Genomic DNA, 21,679 nt, shown 5'->3' on the forward strand with positions numbered 1-21,679 from the left:
TACTTCCTGGTTTACTAACCAGACGCGCATATCTCGGAACTTTAGAATTTTGGTGCTTCAGCCTATATTTGCCTCGTTCCATATGCAGTTGAACTTGAAGTAGGGTGGCTTAGTAATTACATTGATAGAACATAGGGCTTTCAAGATTAGTTCCAAACTTGATTGGTATTTGTGCTTAGATGTCCCCTGTACAAAAAAAGACTTGCATGATTTAAACATAACTTCTGGCAAATACCATGGAAGAGAGTAATAGCATCTGTCACTGTCTAATTTGGCTACATGAGGAGTGGAAGAGAAAGGGAGGATTGTGTCCTATGTTGTAGTTTTAATTAAATCTCCAGCTTTGCAGATTTTAAAATAATAAAATTGATCTATTGTTTGTAACTGATATGTTTGGAAAACATAGAACACCTAAGCCAATTTCTTTCTTCTGAAATATTGAAATGGTAGCTTAATCTTGTATTACTCCCAAGTACAATTTCTTGAATATAGATGTAGGCTTAGTTTCGATATCTTGTGCAGCAGTCAAGTCTCAAATTGAAAGTTTCTGTAGGGCATAATCTCATGATAGGATGGGTAAAAAAATTATTGATTAAATGTATAGATAAAAATTGGCAGTTTTTTTATAGTATCAGAACTAAGTGGTTGTGAAATGTACTGTGGCCAGTTAATTACTTTTGAAGTGCAGTCACTTGTGTTGGTAAATGCCAGCCAATTTTTTTAGTAGGGAGGCTCTACAACTAATGGGACATCCATTAGGCCAATGAAAGTGTGTTAAATCACCAAGTATCACTTTTTCATTGATGAGCAATTGTCACAAAACTATTCAATTCAAGCCGCACAACTTTGTTTTTTATTTCCCCCCGAGTACAGCTGCCTGCAACCAGCAACTATTGCAAAACAAATTACTTTTTCCAGCTACCTTTTTCTTTTGAACTCTTATTCAAAGAACCCTTGTATCCCAGCAAACATCTGTTGAAGGGTGGAAAAAATTACACGCCAATTAATAGATCTGCAAGCAAGTATACTTAGAGAAATGTAGTTTAAAGCTTGGATCTTGAATTCTGCTTTAGCCCCAGGGTTATACATTTTATTGTGCAATCAAATTTTTTATTCTTTTTGAGGGATGTGCATGTCACCAGCTAGGCCAGCATTTTTATTGCCCATCACTAACTGCCCTTGACAAGGTGTTAGTGAGCTGTTTCTTTGAAGGGCTGCAGTCCATGTGGGGTAGATATATCCACAGTGCTGTTAGTGGATATTGCATTCTGTGTATGAATTTTCTTCTGATCCTCGTAGAACTGTATTGCCTACAGTGCATTGTGACTAGCCTGGAAAATGTTATCATTAAGGTGTTAACAAGGCACTTAGATCATAATATGATTAGGCAAGTTCAACATTTTTGTATAAGAGAAATTCTCTGACAAGTTTTAGAGATTCTTGAGGATGTAACTTAAGTAGATAAAGAGACACCGTTGGATATAGTAATTTGGATTTCCAAAAGGTGCCACGTAAAAGGTTATTTCATAAGACATCGGATTGAGGATAATATATTAGCTTTGATGAAGGATTGGTTAGTGGACAGAGAAGAGCGAACTGAGGCATTTTCAAGTTGGGAGGTATAACAGTGGGGTGTTACAAGGATCATATCTGGGGCTTCAACTATTTGCAATCTATATTAATGATTTGGAAGCATTACTCGGTACATTCATCGAAGTTTGCTGGTGATAGAAAGCTAGATGGGGCACTAAGCTGTGATGGGAGCACAGAGGCTGCAAAAGGACAAAGACTGTGGGCAATAAAGTGACAGATGGAGTATAATGTGGAAAAATGTAAGGTTATTCACTTTGCTAGGAAGAATGGCAGGGAGTTAGTGGCATAGTGATAATGTCACTGGACTGGTAATCCAGAGAATCTAATACTCTGGAGATATGAGTTCAAATTCCACCACAGCAGCTGGAGGAATTTAAATTCAATTATAGCTGGAATATAAAGCTAATCTCAGTGATGGTGACCATGGCAACTATTATCAATTGTTGTAAAACCCATCAGGTTCACTAATGCCTTTCCTTTAGGGAAGGAAATCTGCCTATGTGTGACTCCAGATCCATAGTCGTATGGTTGGTTTTTCATTGCCCTGTGCAATGGCATGGCGAGCCACTCCATTCAAGGGCAGTCGGATGGGAAACCTTGCTAGTGATGCCCACATCCCATTAAAGAATTAAAAAGCTGTTATTTTTAAAATAAACAGTTAAATGTTGAACAGGGAGATTTGGCTGCTTGTGCAAGAATCACAAAGTTAGTATACAAGTACAGCAAGTAATTAGGAAGGCAAATGGCACATTGGCCTTTATTGCAAGAGGGCTGGAGTACAAGAGTCAGAAGTCTTTATACAATTACGCAGGACTTTTTTGTGACCACACCTAAAGTACTGTACACAATTTGGTTTCCTTTTCCAAGGAAGAACGTACTTGCCTTAGGGGTGCAACGAAGGTTCACTTGATTCTTCAGATGAGAGGGCTCTCCTCTGATATGTTGAGTGTATTGGACCTATACTCTCCCGAGTTTAGGAGAGTGGGAGGGGATCTTATTGAAACATAAAAGATTCTGAAGGGGCTTGAAAGGTTGTCTAGATCTAGGGGCCATAGTTTCAGGATAAGGGGCAGCCATTTTGAAATCAGATGAGAAGGAATTTCTTAACTGAGTGAGGGTTGTAAATCTTTGGAATTCTCACCCCAGAGCTCAGGGGATGCTCGTTGAGTAGAGTTGAACTCTAGAGTTGATGAATTGGATGGGAAAGTGGAATTGAGTTAACCATCAACCATGATCTTATTGGACAGAGGGGCAGGGTCGAGGGACTGTATGGCCTATGACCTCTATTTCTTAATCTCTGTGCCATAGTAAACCATGTTGCATGATGACTGAACAGAAAACTTGCAAATAATAGAGACTTGAGCAGAAAAAACCCATTATGAAGTTTTTAATTTTAAAAGTGCATAAAATGGTGTTGGGGCGAGAAACATTAATAGATGATGCATTTAGTTGGTTTGGATGACTGCAACACCTGAACTCAGCATCAAAGTCTGTTTCCCAACATAGTGTATTTGGTAGATTCTAAGTGGAAATTTAATATAATTAGCAGGCTCTAGAAAAGGAAGAGTCCTTGAGCGAGTAAAGTGATAGTAAAATAGTATTACAATTATATTAAACAAGCTAGAAATATCAGCAAGGTATGTAATATTTTCCTTAGTTGTGTGGTTCCTTTGGTATGTATTGCAGTAATGGAACTAGAGGTTTAAACTATTGCTGGGGGGTGGTATTCTTCCAGCTCGTCTGCAAATAACGTGCAGGTAAAAGTCCTAGCTTTCTCTGAATATAAACATTTAGAATTTTCATGCCTTTTTAAATATTCCACTTTTCTATTTTTACTACAGAAGAGAAATAACCTCATGCTTCCCAACGTTTTACTCCATCTGCCACCTTGCCCACCCCCTTAATCCATAGCTCTTTGCAGCCTCTGTGTCATCATAGCTTGCATTCACACCTACTATTGTATCATCAGCAAACTTCCATATATTACTCTGTAAATGGGTATTTGTTACCCCTTCTGGACACTATGTGCATCATATTTTGTAGAATGGTGGCTTCGCCAATTTAAATTGCATAACTTGTCACAGCAGTTGCTTTGCATTGCTTAGAAGGTGGAAAGAATTTCATGTGCTATGTTTATCCCCATTCCTGAAAATAGTCGGCGAGGCTCTGGCCTGGGCAAAAGAGGAGCATCTGAGGCTCGCCGACAGGAGAAGATGGCAGATCCTGACAACAACCAGGATGGAGCAAATTCTTCTACACGCACAGATGATGTACCTCAAGGAGCATCAGGTAAAAAAAAGCAAACCTTTTTTTTAAAACTAAATTTGATTACTTCAAAAATGAAGTGATGTGTAATATTTTTCAGAATGCATTGCATGGCAAAAGCACAAGATTATGGAGCATGATCCAGAACCAACCTTTTTCAACTAAAAACAAACCTGCAGGGTATAATGTGTATTGTGGTGCATTCAAGATGATGGACAACTGACTCAATATGGTCGTCTTCAAAAATGCATCACAATTTCAACACATTTTTTTAGTATTTGACATCCATATTCAGATGTTGTGGATGTTTCCTCAGCTTTCAACTGAAAGCATGGCTTTAGACTGGGTTGCAAATTGAGGTGTGGTGATGCTTTTGGCATCTGAAAATATTGCACACTTATGTTGAATGGATCTGGCTTTATCTCCCATTCGCCCAGTGAATGTCTCAAGTCTTGTTCCAACAGAGGTTGCACGCTTATTCTTTGGAAATCTGAGACTATATTTTGGTTTTGAGTTAGTTACTGGGAAAATAACGCCAAATGGCGCCAGCAGGCATCTTAATTTTGTTTTCCACTAATTTATACTCACTTTGATTATTCAATTGTGATTTTTATCAGGACACTTTTTGACCCTGGTTTTTACATGTCTGTTCCATGAGATTCAATAATTCCTTTTGATGTGTTGGATTATTTTATTCTTGGGCTCTATCTGTGTTTTTATAGTGTAATGTATTACCACCTCAAATGGTTTGGTTTACTTGTCAAATTCAGGTTATCCTCAATTTGTATAGGTTCTTGCACTGAATGTTTCTCTTTGAATTGGAGTGATCGGATCGCTTTGATTTTGCTAAGTTTGTAAGTATAGATTACCCTACAGATTCCTCATGTCAAGGAACACAGTCTGTCCTGAGGTCATGACTCCTGCAATGGAGGAATAGCAAGATTCCTGTGAATTTCCTCTTGAGCATTGGATTAATTAACTCTGTGAATCGGCTACATTCTATGGAGAATATACCTATTCTAAATTGTCAATGAACCCTTACTGGTGAAGGGAATTTTTTTTTGTGAATGGTCAGGCTGATGCCAGCACTTTGTGACAAGCATGATGTAAAAGAGCTCTACTTGGGGTCAGAAGAATGGTTGTTAAAAGTACCCAATGGGTAGTGATTTGCCACTTTGGCATTTGGTATTTAAAACTTTTCCACTTGTGATTTTCAATCCGAGTAAATGATATTTTATCCATATTTGGGGAAACCAACTGAAAATAAGGATCTGAAAAAAGAGTTTGCTGTGAATTAAGCTTAAACCTGCCCTCTGAATTATTTTAAAAGAACTTCTAGTAAACTCAGCATAGAGTTCAGTTGATACCATCGATTGTGGTGTATGTTTGTTAGTACACATTCGTAATGTTTGCTAATCGTCTAACTGTGCTGCAGTGAGGAATTTGGTGTTGGTTAAAAACCGGTCCAAGAATGGAAGGAAGCATCCATCTTTAAGAGGATGCTCAAGACCAAATGTGCCATCAAAAGAGGGACCAGCGACTGGCCTCATCTTGAGAAGCTCAGAATGGTGACATCGCCAGAAATGCAATGCGTATATATGCATTTAAGTGAGCCAAATCAAACCCTAAGTCCAGAAAAGTTTTCAGCTCAACAACTAGCTGGTGTAGTCACTTATGTAATGAAACAGTCTAGTGTTGAGGCAGAAGACCAAGGTTACTTAATGTCAAAATTACCTGTTTCCAGTGGTGGTTCATCGAACAGCAAAAACACAAATAACCATGAAGTCACATTGGCAAAATGGATAAAATGCCCATGAGTTTCGATATGCTCAGCAGCCAAACTGGGGAGTGAAAAAGTTCAAAAACCGTTATGGTGAAAATGGCAGGACATGAAAAGACAAGATTCACGGTGGTATAAGCCTGCATGGCTGACAATGAAATTAAAGCCTATGGTAATTTTAAAATGTAAAACCATGCTGAACATCGAGTTCCCTGCAGGAGCTTTTGTGCATGCCCATGAAAGCAGTTGGGTGAATGAGGCTGGACTGAAGTTATGGATGAATAATGTGTGGGATAGGTTCCAGTGGCCTACATGAAGAATGCAGCTTATTTCTGTGGGGCATGTTCAGAGTCCGTATAACTGATAAGATCAAGAGGTGCCAGCGAAGAAATAACACCCATACTGTAGTTATACCAGGGGGCTCTAACATCCAGAGTTCAACCTTTGGATGTGTGCATCAACAAGCCATTCAAGGTGGATGGTTGACGGAAAAAAAGCCTTCATCAGGGTGGAAATATACATGCTACCTGCTTAATATTTTGTGTGGTTTCATTGTCAAATCATGGGGTGCTGTTAGTGGACCAAATGTCATCAGATTGAATTGGATATTCTGCTTTTCTTCTTTTTGAACAACTGGTGAAGAGGAAGATTTTGTTATGGAGGGGTGATTCTAAAAGCAAAAGCATCACATCTGATCCAGGGTGGAACCCTTACAATGATACATTTTGAGCCACTTTGGCTGTGGCATTTGATGTACTCTGCATCAGATGTCAAAGACAATGAATTTGACAGTTTTAAAATACTTTGGAGTTAAAGTTATCTTTGTACAATTAATTGTGCCACATAAATTTAATATGAATTAGCAGTGCCATTTTTTTTAACAATGATGACCACCAACTCTGCAGTTCACTAGCAAAACTGGAGTCAATGGGAACCGGGAAAACTCTCCGCTGGTTGGAGTCATGCCTAGCACAACGGAAGATGGTTGTGGTTGTTAGAAGTTAATCATCTCTGTTCCAGGACATTACGCTGAGGAACTCCTGCAGTGGTGTCCTAGGCCCAACCATCATCTTCATCATTAATGACCTTCCTCCCACCATAAGGTCAGAAATGGGGATGTTCACTGATGATTGCACAATGTTCACCATTCGCAACTCCTCAGATACTGAAGCACTTCATGTCCAAATGCAGCAAGACCTGGACGATATCCGGGCTTGGGCTGACAGGTGGCAAGTAACATCTGTGCCACACAAGTGCCAGGCAATGACCATCTCCAACAAGAGAGAATCTAGCCATCGCCCCATGGCATTACCATCACTGTATCCCTCACTATTAATGTCCTGGGGATTACCATTGACCAAAAACTGAACTGGACCAGCCATATAAATACTGTGGCTACAAGAGCAGGTCAGAGGCTAGGAATCCCGCAGTGCTTAACTCACCACCTGACTCCCCAAAGCCTGTCCACCATCTACAAGGCACAAGTCAGGAGTGTGATGGAATAGCCTCCACTTGCCTGGATAAGTGCAGCTCCAACAACATTCAAGAAGCTTGACACCCAGAACACAGCCCACTTGATTGGCACCCCATCCACAAACGTTTACTGCCTCCAACACTGAGCAGTGGCAGTAGTGTGTACCATTTACAAGATGCACTACAGAAACTCACCAAGGCTCCTTGGGCACCACCTTACAAACCGCTACCACCTAGAAGGACAAGAGCAGAAGAAGCATGGGAATGCTACCACCTGCAAGTTCCCCTTCAAGCCATACAGCATCCTGACTTGGAAATATATCGCCGTTCCTTCACACTCACTGGATCAAAATCCTGGAACTCCCTCCCTAACAGCACTGTGGGTGTACCTACACCACAGGGACTGTAGCTGTTCAAGAAGGCAGCTCACCACCACCTTCTGAAGGGCAATTATGGATGGGCAATAAATACTGGCGTAGCCAGCAACTCTCACATCCCATAAATGAATAAAATTTTACTGTGCTATTTTCGGAAGGATGTTTGGCGGTTTCAAAGGCTAACTTTTAAATGTCACGATCTAGGGTAACCTTTTGGTTATACTAAAGGCATTTTTTAACAAAAGTCTTGTTTACTTCAGCTTCTAGTTCTGTTGCTGGAGCTGTTGGAATGCCAACTTCTGGAGAGAGCGAGTCAGACGATTCTGAAATGGGCCGACTACAAGGTGAGGAATCACTAGACCCAAGTGTACAGTGACATTAGCCTTATAAATCAGTTGTATTGATCGCAGTATGTCCAAGTGCAGTTGTCTGATTTCAATTTTTAAGCAGAAGTGCTTGAAATGTGAAGCCAGATGATGCTAAATTTATGGAAAAAAAAACATTACTTCCCTGTCCTCAGATTGTTGCAAAGTGCCTCATAAGTCAGTGAATTAGCCTTTGAAATGCAGTTATTGTTGTGCAAGTAAACTAAGGGCTCACAGTTGGGTAATAGGGTCTGGAAGAAAACTATCATTACATAATAGAAGTTAGCATATTTGGATTCAAATAATTTTATATTCAAAGCCATCCGCCTGCACTGATCTAGCAAGTTCCTGAATTTGATCTGAACAGTCGCAAAAGCTAGCACCTTTTGATTTAAAGTACAGTTTCAACTTGCCACCTGGGCATGAAACTGTTGCGGATCCAATTTCGTATTAATTGATTTTTGGCAGAAATGAATAGTGTAGTCGATCCACAGTACCAATTTTACACGCAGGTGGATATTTTAAAAAATCTATTCCTTGCCCTCGCATTTGCAGCCTATGACACGAAGGTTGTGAGCAGTCTGGTTTAGCCTCATTTGTATTCTTCAGTTTTTGGCTTGCTCATGGAAATGTGAATTTAACTGTGCACATTTTAGAAATTAAAATCACTCTAAATGCAGAAATTAGTTCAGTGCCGCCTGCTAATGTTCTCATTGAATTGAATCCTATTGCTCTGTAATGTGCTTCATTGGCAACTAATCGTGCTTATCTTGTTTCAGCTTTATTAGAGGCACGTGGCCTTCCACCTCACCTTTTTGGCCCCCTTGGTCCACGAATGTCCCAGCTTTTTCATAGAACAATTGGAAGTGGAGCAAGTGAGTAATTATTGAAGTATTATAGAGGCATAGAATGTTTACAGCGCAGAAGGAAGTCATTTGGCTCGTCATGTCCATGCCAGCTCTCTGCAGGAGCAACTCGGCTAGTCCCACTCCCCTGCCATTTTCTGGCAGCCCTGCAATTTTTGTCTGTTCAGGTGCTTATCCAATTTCCTTCTGAAAGCTATGATTGAATCTACCTCCACCCCACACACGCAATCAGTACATTCCAGATCACAGCCAGTCACTGTTTTTTAAAAAAAGCAAAGGTTTTTCCTCAAGTCATTTATTCTTTTGCTGCTCACTTATATCGTTGTCCTCTGGTTCTCGATCCACCTGCTGATGAAAACAGTTTCTCTTTAGCTGCTCTGTCTAGACCCCTCATGATTTTGAACATCTCTATCAAATCTCCTTCAAACCTTGTGTAAGGAGATCAACCCCAACTTCTCCAATTTATCCATGTAACTGAAGACCTCATCCTTGGAATTATTCTCGTAAATCTTTTCTGCATCCTCACCAATGCCTTCACATCCTAAAGTGTGGTGTCTAGAATTGGGCAAATATTCCATTTGAGCCAGAGTGTTTTATAAAGGTTTACTTGGCTTTTGTTCCCTATGCCTCTTTATAAAACCCTTAGCCTTTTTATCCATTTTGTCAACCTATCCTGCCACCTTCAATGATTGCCACCTGCACAATACCCCCAAGTTTCTGTTCTTGCACCTACTTTAGAATTGTATTCTTTGTTTTATATTGCCTTTCCTCATTCTTCCTACCAAAATGTATCATTTCATACTTCACTGCATTCAATTTCATTGCTTTTCCACCAGCCTGTCTTGCCTCAGAGTTTACAATACTACTAAGCTTTTTGTCATCCACAAAGTTTGAAATTATCATATACACCCAAGTCTAAGGTCATTAATATAGATCAAGAAAAGTAGTGATACCTTGCTCAAATCCAAAAAAAAAACTGCTGACACTATTCTGTTTAATGTCACTCAGCAAATTTCGTGCTGCTACTGCCTTGTTTTATTCCTTGAGCTTCAACTTTACTGACATTTATGGCAACTATTATGTGGCACTTTACGTCATGATCTCACTAAAGACCAGTTACGATTTTAAAATTTTTTGGAAATCCGAAAATCCAGGTTTTTACTAAAAGGATGAAGCCACAAGGTTCACGGTTTAAACCAAAAGAATTTTTCTAAACAAAAGTCAAAGATCATGAATGCTAATAACTATAATCATAAAAATTCAGTTATGTTAAAAATTAAAAGTACAATGAACACCATTTCCTGTTCTCTAAACCACACTTTTTGGGTTTGGGGTAAAAAAAATTCCTTCTACACACATTTGACTTGCCCCCCACCCCCCACCGACAAAAAAAAGGTCAAGTCAGATGCTTATCAAAAATTGAAAGATGAACCACTTGGCCTGAGTACTGCCTCAAAGATTCGTACAAGGGTTGAGATCTCTTGGGCCTTCTGCTTACTTCCGGTAAGGTTATCCCTTTAAACCTAACTCCAGCTGACCCACGGCTATAGACTCCCATTTCAACACACATGTCTTAAGTGTCGCTGCCTCTCATCAGAACACTCCTGGTTCTAATATTCTTTAATGCTGCAATTTTGCATCTGAAATTTTCTACTGCTCTCCTCAGCTTGGCTATTCCAGAAGTCTAACTTGCTGTCATTGGAATCCTTCAGTTAACAAGAGTTTTGAACTTTTAGCCAGCACCCAAAATTTAAACTGAATTCTGCTGGAAAGAGATATTCCCTCTTCTGCAGCCAGTTTGTCCTAAACTCAAAAACCTGCTTGAAGCAGGAAACTGAAATCTACTTCCTCCTATAATTAACTTCAGATTGATCCTTTCTCTATTATTTATCTCCCAGGCAACCTGGTCACACAATCAGTTAGCAGAAGCAAGATTCTTTACCAGAAGTCCTATCCCAGAGAAACCAAGTTCTAAAAAGGATCATCATCCCAAAATAAAAGTGTCCTTTTTTCCCAAAAACATATGGGCCATTACCTTTTATCAAATGTCTTTTGGGAGCCCATGTACACCACATTTGCATTAACTTTCTCAATCATCTGTTAAATTGTCAAAAAAAGTCAAATTAAGCAGGGTTTGCCAATAACAAGTCTGTGTTGGCCTTCCTTTAATTAATCCACACTAATCCAAGTGACTCTGTATAAACTTTGCCCCGGATTATCGTTTCTAAAAGCTTTTCCCATCACCGAGGCTAAACTGACTGAGTCTTTAATTTTTAGCCTATCGAGTGTCTCAGCTACCTCCTCTCACTATGACTTTGGAAGCATCATCTTCCCTGGTAAAGACAGGTGTGAAGTATTCATTTAGCACGTCAGCCATACCCTCTGTCTTCATGCGTAGATTCCCTTTTTGGTCCTTAATCAGTCTCGTGACTCCTCTTACCACTTTTTTTTTTACACTTTATACATTCTTGTGGAAGATTTTCTTCTCATTCTCCTTTGGTGCTCTTCTTTCCTTATTCGCTTCCTCTCTGAACTTTGTTTATTTGGCCTGGTTCTCATTTGTATTATGAACCTGACATTTTCACCCTTTTTCTGTGTCGTCTTGCTCTCTTTCATCATCCAGGGTGTTCTGGCTTTTTGTCCTACATTTTCCCCTTTCTGGCAATGTACCTTGACTGTACCTGAACCATTTCATTTTTAAAGGCAACCCATTGTCCACTTAATTTTGCCTGTTAGTCTTTAATTCCAATTTACCTGAACTGTTCTCATTCCATTGAAATTAGCTGACCTCCAATTTATTGGCCCAGAGCTTGGCGATCTCTGTGGGGGTCATACCCCAGAAGGTGTGCTTGGAGGGGGTCCCCCTGGAATCCCCCATGCAAGGGCTGCATAGGAATTACCTGGAAAGTTTAAACTTCCAATGGACAATTACTCTACATGGGGAACCATCCGAAACTCTGATTTTAAATCAGAGACATCAATGGTTCTGACTCCCTTAACAGAATCCAAGGAAAAATTAGAATCATCCCCCTTCCCCCAGCTACCCTCTCACCCCCATCCTACCCATTTAGATTATATACTTATCTTCTCCCTGACTTCTCAATGCATTTAAACACAGGGACCTTTGATCTTACCTGGTTTATGGCAGCTGTGCCATAAAAAGGAGGCTTGGCTTCACTTCCCCAGACGTTGCTACCCTGCAATGGAAGGCCTCGTGTACTAGGTACACTGCACATTTCTCACAAGACGCGGGTCAGATGACAGGGTGAGAAATGTTCAGCTCCTGACCTGGGTAAGTGAAAAGGAGTTGTGGCAATCTGACTCTCCTCGGAAGTCCTGGCCCATTACTTTTTTACTCTAGATTGCTCCACGTCCTTTTCCATAGATAATCTAAACTTTATAACACAATGATTATGTTTCCCAGCTGTCATATATCCACCTCATTCCCCAGACCCAGATTGGGCCAAAAAGATACTGATCAAGAAAATTGTCCTGAACATACTTCATAAATTGTTCCCTCTCTCTGCCTTTTAAACTTCTTCTACCCCAGTTTCTGTTAGGATAAAGTCCCCTTCCCTGCCCCCTTATCACTATTCTACAGTTTTTGCAGCTGATTTCCCTGCAAATTTTCTCCTGTACCTTTCCCACTAGTTAGTTGACTATAGAATACGCCCAGTAGTGTAATGAAGTCCCTCTGTTGTTTCTTAACTCTAACTAAATAGATTCTGTTCTTGATCTCTCTCTCAGGCATCCTTACTGTCTACAGTATTTTAATATTCTCCTTAACCAATACTGCCACTCCTCATTTCTTTCCATCCCTATCATTCCTGAACACCATACTTAGTACCCATTCCTGCCTTTTTTTGAGCCAGGTCTCCATTATTGCAATTTTTCTTTGAAGTTATCATTCCTACAAGTGTCAATTTTATCTTACATAAAGATAATATAATATCTTTTATATTACAAAAGAGCAGTTGAAATTCTAACTGAAAGTTTTATCAGGTTCAAAGGCGCAGCAGCTCCTACAGGGTCTGCAGGCTACTGGAGATGAAAGTCAGCAACTTCAAGCAGTCATCGAGATGTGCCAGTTATTGGTAATGGGAAATGAAGAAACCTTGGGAGGATTTCCAGTGAAGAGTGTTGTTCCTGCATTGGTAGGAGCCATGAAATTCTCAATCAATTGTTTTGCATTCTGAAGCTGTCATGCATAACATGTTACAGTTTCATTTCTGTGGCACTCGAAGGTTAAATAGGTCTTGGTTTTAAGTTCAAGGGTGATGTCTTGTAATGGTTTTTGAGTTCAGAACACCAAGTAAGAATATTACTTTCAAAACCTAAATGATCAATTCCAATGGCATTGATACATGTGCTGTCAGTTTAAGAATAGCCACAAAGGCCAAAATTACATGCTGAACGTATTGAAAAAAATACAGTCTGATTCAAGCTAGTTGCTTTTCTGGTGTATAACAAGCATGCAATTGGTACCATGGTTTTCATGCGAGCAGCAGTGTAAGATTTGAATTTTTCCTCTTTCAAGTCTATTAGTACTTGAATACTTCAAGTTGGCTTTCTTGTGTTTTTTTAAGCATAGCACTTTGTGTTTACTGCTAATTTTCTCATTAGCTTTGAAACTAGCAAAGCAACATTTTGATAGGTTGCTGCAAAATAAGGATAGCTTGAGGATTTTAGCATTGGTTGCATAACATAGAAAATGAATATAGATGAAAAGTGATATGCAAAGCCAGAATCTGCAGCAATGAAGGGTTAACTTTAGTTTCAAAGCTAATGCATTGTGCATATGGTAAAATTGTATCAATTCAATCATTATGATAAAAAATTCACTGGAAAATATTTTGGTGTTCAGCGTGTGTATATTAAGTATTCAGTAATTTGAAGCTTTGCATAAGCATGAACAGCATTTCTAACGTGAAGTGGTAAATGAGGTTAGTATTTTGAAATTTCAATCTTTAATTATGCAGAGAAATAAGTTTCACATCTTTCACATAAGGGTTTATTTAACCTGTATGCACACCAGTTTAAATGGTGACCCCAGCTGAAACTTCATTTGGAAATTTTTTGGTAGATCGAAGTCTTGATGCAGAGAACTTGAGTTTGGGGAGCAAATAATTATAACCATGTAATAAAATTATTTCTTAATTACTAATTGTCATCAAGCCAGCACGTTGTGAATAGTATTCAAGCTGAAGAGTACAAGAAGTACTGGCTTCACCTGTTCATATGTTGAAATTTTCAAATCAGTGTGACCATTAACTGCACTCATTGTGCACCTCCAGTGAAAATTTGTTGGGAAACCTTACCAAGTACCATGTTAGGTGGAATCCTGTGATATGATTTGTGCTGAACATGATTGAGATATGGAGTGTGAAGATACTGGAGTTATGTTGTAATATGTAATTGGCAATGATTTGTTCACTTCACTGATTTCTATTGATATGAATATCAAGCTTGAACAGAAATGCTACAGTTAACCTTGTTTAAATTACCTTCTCGGCTTGTTTTTAAATGTGCACAAAATAGCCTAGCTAATCTTAATGTTCTTAACTCTTGAAATCTGCACATCAACTCTTGTCATTAATAACGTTTCTTATTACTTTACAGATAACTTTGTTACAGATGGAGCACAACTTTGACATTGTAAGTATTACATACTAGGGTGGTTATTAAAATGTTTCTTGAGGTGATTCATTTACTGAAGTATTCTGCTTATTTCTAATATGATAGATGAACCATGCTTGCAGAGCTTTGACGTATATGATGGAAGCTCTACCTAGGTCATCGGCTGTGGTTGTTGATGCCATTCCAGTCTTCCTGGAAAAGGTGAGAATGTGTTGATCAGTTGTAAAAATGTAAAAACTTTTCAGAATCCCATAGCGGCTACCTCCTTTCTCCTTGCTTTGAAAATGCAGCATCAGATTCCACATGTATGTTGACAACACTCAGCACTACCTTGCCACCATCTCTCTTGACTCTTCCACTGTCTAAATAGCAGACTGCTTGTTCATCGTTCAGTGCTGGCGTAAGCATCTCCTTCAGTTCTCACCACAAACTCTGTTCCCTCGCCACCAACTCCATTCCTCTCTCTGGCAATTGTCTGAGGCTGAACCAGAGTGTTTGTTTGCAATCTTAGAGCTGAGATGAGCTTCCAAACACATGGCATTGTTAAGGCCACCTATTTCCAGATCGATAACATTACCCAGCTCTGCCACTGTCTCAACTTGGCTGCTGCTGAAACCCTCATCCATGGCTTTGTTACCTTAAGACTTGACTATTCCAATGTACTGGAGGGTGCCCACCCTCCCACCCCCAAGGTTCTACCCTGCATAAACTTGAGGTCATCAAAAACTCTGCCCACGTTCAGACTTGCACCATCCCATTCATCCATCATCCCTATGCTTGCTGATCTACATTGGCTCCTCATTAAGCAGTGCTTTGATTTTTGAACTCATTTTCAGATCCTTCCAAGGCCTCTCCCATCCTATCTTTGTGATGTACTCCCAACCCACAACCTTCAGATATCCATGAAAGCAAAATACTGTGGATGCTGTAAATCTGAAATAAAAACAGAACAGCTGCCAGACCTGCTGAGTTTTTCCAGCATTTTCTGTTTTTACTTCAGATATCCTTGCTCCTCTAATTCTAAGCTCTTGAGAATCCCAAATTTTAATCACTCCACCATTTGTGGCATGCCGTCAGATGCCAGGCCCTAAGCTCTGAAACTCCTTCCCTAAACCTCACTTTCTCTTTGCCCCTTTACACATAACTCTTTGACCGAGTTTGACTGGTCATCTACCTGCAAATCTCCTTATGTAGCTCAGTGTAAAATGTTGTTACACAATGCTCCTGTGGAACACCTTTGGTGATTTTATGACAAAAGCGCAATATAAATGCAAGTCACATTTTGCCCTCGTCAAATACTGTCATGCATATTAAATGTGATTAACAGCGGTAGGAATAAATTGAGATATGTGTCAACAGCATATTCTTAAACTACAACAATTGTGATTCTTTATTCCCTTAGCATAGTTTTTAAGACAGCTGTGGCACTTATGTTGGAATACTTCGTCTTTTTGACTCTGGGAGAAGTGACTACATTGTGTTTCCACTCGGGCAGAGAATTGGACATTTGATTCTCGTTTTGTGCAAATGGTGCTTCCTCCCCCACCCCTGAAAAGACTACTCATTGAAGTATATAAGGGAATAATCTTTGGCTGGCATTTGTTTCCACACAGCATTGTATTTCTGGATGTCTAAAATGCTTCAGCCTTTCCAAAGGAAATCACAGCCCCACGTTTAAACAACAAATGCCAGAAAGGAGAATGTAGGGCTGTGTTTCCTATCAGCTATTTGGCTGTTTTGTGTAGGTTTCTGGAAATAATAGGAATGCAACTGACAAGTTAAACCTTTAAATCCTTGTACTTTTACACTATTTACAAATAATTTCTACAGCAAGGTAAAGACCACTAGACCCAAAAATCATCCTTTTCTAATACATGTTTCATCATTATCGGCTTTCAAATGATCTTAATCCCTTCTCTTTCCTCTAAAGCATTCAATTGCTGCTTGAATCTATTATCTCTGCTTCAGCAGGCTCTTTGATCATTTTTTGTCTACAAATCTCTTGTTACGTAATAAGGTTCTCTCTGCATCCTTTCTTTGTTATTTTTTAACTTGTGACCCTAACATTTGAACCCTCATCACCATCAACAGCTTCCCTGCACTAGACTTGCCAGTGCCTTGTCTATTCTTGAACATGTTGGTTAGGTCACCCCAATTCTCTCTTCCAAAGAAAAACGAAGCTTATTGTTTTAATAATTCTAAATAATACCCCATCAAATATATCTACAGTAAATGACCAGGATTACACGTTCTATGCTGGATAGCACTCTGCTGAAAAAGACATCAACAAAACCTTTTGACTAGCATTTTACCTCCTTGAACCTTGTGTTCTTTACAATTTTTGCTGCCTCCTACATCCCCTGATTTCCTTTGGCTGCCCGTTGGCTACTTTGCCTCCAGTGGCCTCGACCTGAAGCTCTGGATTTTTCTCCCAAAATCACACTGCCCCTTCTTCAAAACACTCTTTAAAGCCTACCTCCTTGACAACCTGCCCTAACATATCTCCTTAAGGAGCTTGGTGTTAAATTGTGTTCAGTACTCCAGTGAAGCATGTTTGTATGCTTTATTACATTAAAGATGCTATATAAATGGCAGATGTGGTATCTAATCTTTTGTTGTGGCTAAATATTTGAGCAGGTTTGTAACTTGATCTGGTGATCTGTCGTCAGTTTGTGGTACAATTGTTCTATTTATCATTCATTCTATTGACTGACTGCTTTTAGTTCCTGGCTAACTATCCATTTGCACCTACTGGTCCAATTACTGAAAGGATATGAACATTTATGAATGTGTTCATGTTTGGCCTTGGCAAATTGGAAAATTTAAACTTTCAGTACTGTGATCAAAATTAAGATGTATTTGAAGATAAGACGTTGGTGTCTTGTCCCCCTTGAGTATTCTGTTACTAACCTCTTCTATACAGAAAGCATGCCATTTATGGTTCCTTTGGTTTTCTGTTTTAAGTGCAGTACCTTAAATTTGCCATTTCATGACCTTTGGCCATTAATCTCCAATATAGAAAGGTGACCGTATCCATATTTCCAATTATAAATCAAATGTTACCTCTCTGCTTTATCATAAACTCTCATAGGCTGAAGGTCCAATATTTCATGCTAAGAGCAATCTACTTGTACTGCAGTGAATTACAAAGTCTTAATTTAAATTTGTAGGTTGCACAAAAAGCTCGGGGGGAAAATACAAGAGTGGCATCAATGCAAGAGTATTTCACTCATATTTTTGGTAGCATGATTTTCTTTTGGTTCTCATGATTGTAATGATTGTGGACAGTGACCTTTAAAGATCAATACATAAAATGTTGTAGAGTTTATACCTTTCTAAGTTAATATATTCTATTGTGGAACTGTTGTCTGTCTAGCAAGGGTGCATTATAAACCTTTTTCACGTGCATAAATTCCATCCTTGTTTCTAGCTACAAGTTATTCAGTGCATCGATGTGGCTGAACAAGCTTTGACTGCTCTAGAAATGTTATCACGCAGACATAGCAAAGCCATTTTACAAGCTGTAAGTACTATAAATTTCTATTAGTGTGTGCAAGAAGAAACATATCTCCATTCCTTTAAAGTGCATGCGTAAATTACTCCTCCCTTTATTCTGTGATGGTCATGATGCAGGTCAGGATACAAATTTAAGCCACCAGCTCTATAATCCCTGTCCAAATAGTCAGAATGCTTACAGCATAGGAGGCCATTTGGCCTGTCATATCTGTGCTGGTTCTCCCAAGGAGCAACTCACCTAGTGCCATTCCCCCACCTTTTCCCCTTAACCCCTGCAGATTCTTCCTTTTCAGATAAGAATCCACTTCCCTCTTGAATGCCTCGATTGGACCTGCCTCCACCACACTTTCAGGCAGTATATTCCAGATCCTAACCACTCTGTGTGGAAAAAGTTTTTCTTGTCGCCATTGCCCCTTTTGTCAGTTAGCTTAAATCTATGCCATTTGGGCTTTGATCCTTCACCAATGGGAACATTTTTTTTATTCCCCATGTACTCTGTCTAGATCCCTAATGATTTTGAATACCTCCATCAAATCTCCTCTCAACCTCCTCCTCCATGGAGAACAGCCCCAACTTCTCCAAACTATCCACATAACTGAAACCATTCTCGTGAATCTTTCCTGCACTGTCTCTAATGCCTTTATCCTCCCTAAAGTGTGGTACCCAAAACTGGACGCAATATCCATTTGAGGCTGAGCTAGTGTTTTATACGGGTTTAATATAACTACTTTGCTTTTGTACACTCTGCCCTTATTGATAAAGCCCAGGATACTGTATTCTATATTAACTGCGCTCTCAATTTGTCCTGCCACCTTCAGTGACTTATGCACACATACATTCAGTTCACCTCTGCACCCCCTATAGAATTGTACCCTTTATTTTATATTGTCTCTCCATGTTCTACCTGCCAAAATGAACCACTTCACATTTTTCCATATTGAACTTCATCTGCCACATGTCCACCCTTTCCACCAACCTGTCTAGTCCTTTTTTGAAGTTCTACACTATCCCCCTCAGTTCATAATGCTCCTAAGTTTTGTATTTTCTGCAAACGTTGAAATTGTGCGGTCTGGGAAAACAACCATTCACCTCTGCTCTTTGTTTCCTGTCACTCAGCCAATTTGATATGCAATTTCCTATTGTCCCCTTTTTTCCACAGGCTCCAACTTTGTTCAAGTCTGTTGTCTGGCACTGTATCAAGTGACTTTTGGTTGTCCATGTTTACCACGTCAACAGCATTACCCATATCAATCCCCTCTGTTACCTCATCAAAAAAACTCATTCAAATTAGTTAAACACTATTAGTCCATTTGTATGAGCCAAGGTAGAAATTGTGAGCAGGGGATACCAAGCTTCATGCTATTTCTACCTGATACTCTGTGCACCTCTTGCAAGCACAGATAACTTGTGCAGATCAGGTATAGTATTTCTAGTGTTAATTGTACCTTCATTGGATGTTTAATTGTACTCAGTTGGTGGCCATTAACTGGGGGACTCACCTATGCTCATGTGTAATAGTGAAATAGCTGAAATAGTGGTTTTTATGTTGGAGGTGCATCGTATTTAATGTGTGCCTGTGCAAATAAAAGCTAGTAAGTTTCTCGAGGCTAGACTCCAGTCTATCCTTCACGACCTGGGTATGAGTTGTGAAATCTAGCCAGATTTTTTTCTTTCCCATCCTCTCCCTCCTCCTTTTGTACAGACATGGGTGAGTTGCTGCGCACCCTTTTGAGATGTGTTGTATGGCTGAAGGAAGTTTCAGTCACTAGATCAGAAAAGCAGAGCCTTTTCTGGATCTCTGCAGTGCCATGGGACTAGGAAGATAGTGCAGATGAATGTGTGACGAGAGAGACTGAAGGAGGGAAGGCTTTAGAATTCTGGGGCATTGGGACCAGTTCTGAAGCAGGTGGAACCTGTACAAGCTGGGCGGGTTGCACCTCAACAGGACTGGAATCACGATCATGGCAGGGAGATTTGCTAGTGCTGTGGGGATGAAGTTTAAATGAACTTGGCAGGAAAATGGGAACCTGAGTGTTGATTTGAAAGTGAGAGAAGCAAAGCTGGACATGAAATCAGAAAATTAGTGAGTATGGAAGGGAAAACAAAGGCTGGAAACTAGACAACAAAGGAGTTTTGCAGTGATTAGTGCTTATGTACTTCAATGCAGTGAGTCTATTCAATAAGACATGAGCTGAGAGCACAGATTTTGAAATGTGTACAACTAGACTGAATCCAGTGTTTTCTTCATTTCAAGAACTTCCATCATGCCTCCTTAAGCTTGTTGTTCACAATCTCCCAGTGATATCCAAGAAGCCAACATTTGTATTTTTATTTTGAATATTTTTGTTGTAGAAAAAGAATTTGTGTAATAGTGATTATATGTAGTTTAAGTTTTTTGTGAAAGATGTTCTTTTTTATCTTTGCTTATTTGGTCACTTTCCTCAGTCTGCCAAAATGGTGCTAATTACTTTTCTTTTCATAACTTTTAAGGGAGGATTGGCTGACTGCTTGTTGTACCTGGAGTTCTTCAGCATCAATGCCCAACGAAATGCCCTGGCAATAGCAGCAAATTGCTGCCAAAGTATTACGCCTGATGAATTTCACTTTGTTGCTGATTCATTACCCTTGTTAACCCAGAGGCTGACCCATCAGGTACCGAAGGCAAATTTTCCATTGGTGGCTAAACACATACATGTTAATTCTGTAGATTTATTTTCATAATTTTATATTTATATTGCAGTGCGGAAATAAAAATTTCCAAAACCAAAGTTATTGTACAGTTCATAATAACTTCATTTTTTTTTTTGGCAGTGGCTCTGCCACTGGTGAATCTGCTACAGCCAGTGCCACTTTAAAAAAAAAAAATTATTTGTTCATGGGATGTGGGCATTGCTGGCTAGGCCAACATTTATTGCCCATCCTAATTGATCTCGCAAAGGTGGTGGTGAGCTGCTTTCTTGAACTGCTGTAGTCCACATGATGTAGGTACACCCACAGTGCTGTTAGGAAGGGAGTTCCAGGATTTTAACCCAGTAACAGTGAAGGAACAGTGATATAGTTCCAAGTCAGGATGGCGTATGGCTTGGAGGGGAACTTGCAGGTGGCAGTGTTCCCATGTATTTGCTGCCCTTGTCCTTCCAGGTGGTAGAGGTCACAGGTTTGGAAAGTGCTGTTGAAGGAGGTTATACATCAGTATAACCCTGCTGGATTTCTTTTGTGGCATTATTGACTGGCTTTTATGCTGCCACCAGAAAATTAAAGCCGGAGTTTGCATTCATTAGCATTTTGGATCCTGTGGTGTACTCTTTTTCCAAGAAGACCAGCCAAATGTGACAAGTTTAATATGGGAAAGCAGCTTAGTTAATTCACTCCTGAAATTTAGGCTACAAAGTAGTAATTTTTTTTGCTGATTTGAAACAGAATTCTCATCGTAATCTAAAATACTCTCAACTAATTCCTGAACAGTTAACTTGATCATGAAGCTTCCTGTTGCTGGTTTTGAGTACTTCATGCACTTTAAATGTCAGCTAGAACAAAACAAGTATTCAGGTGTTCAAGTGCTTTCCTATAACTTTTACTGAATCAGTGTTTAAACTGTGCTTTAGTATAATCTTCAATTCGACAATTTTAATCTGCAATTCATTGTGCTAAGATGTCGAACAAGGTCTTTGCAAAAAACTAATTTGAAGTGTTGGATCTTTCTTATGGCCAGTCTCAGCAAATCTGGCATGCTTGCATTGTGGTTACCACCAAGTACAACCCATATTGAGAACCACTCTTGGGGCCACCGAAAACTAACTTTTGACA

General features: G+C 39.5%; 1 protein-coding gene across 10 annotated transcripts in view; it reads left to right on the plus strand.

Annotated features, from left to right (window-relative positions):
- Nucleotides 1-21,679, plus strand: part of trip12 (thyroid hormone receptor interactor 12) — a 150,916-nt gene that overhangs the window by 55,961 nt on the left and 73,276 nt on the right. For all 10 annotated transcript variants that reach the window (XM_078564172.1, XM_078564171.1, XM_078564174.1 and 7 more), the window contains 8 exons: nucleotides 3,749-3,882; nucleotides 7,749-7,832; nucleotides 8,633-8,728; nucleotides 12,722-12,873; nucleotides 14,339-14,374; nucleotides 14,462-14,557; nucleotides 17,787-17,879; nucleotides 20,363-20,524. In XM_078564172.1, coding sequence (XP_078420298.1) covers nucleotides 3,749-3,882; nucleotides 7,749-7,832; nucleotides 8,633-8,728; nucleotides 12,722-12,873; nucleotides 14,339-14,374; nucleotides 14,462-14,557; nucleotides 17,787-17,879; nucleotides 20,363-20,524 — 853 coding nt within the window. The remainder of the gene's footprint in view (nucleotides 1-3,748; nucleotides 3,883-7,748; nucleotides 7,833-8,632; nucleotides 8,729-12,721; nucleotides 12,874-14,338; nucleotides 14,375-14,461; nucleotides 14,558-17,786; nucleotides 17,880-20,362; nucleotides 20,525-21,679) is intronic.

This window comes from Cetorhinus maximus, chromosome 19 (genome assembly GCF_964194155.1).
Source record: "Cetorhinus maximus chromosome 19, sCetMax3.hap1.1, whole genome shotgun sequence".
Taxonomy (NCBI): domain Eukaryota; kingdom Metazoa; phylum Chordata; class Chondrichthyes; order Lamniformes; family Cetorhinidae; genus Cetorhinus; species Cetorhinus maximus.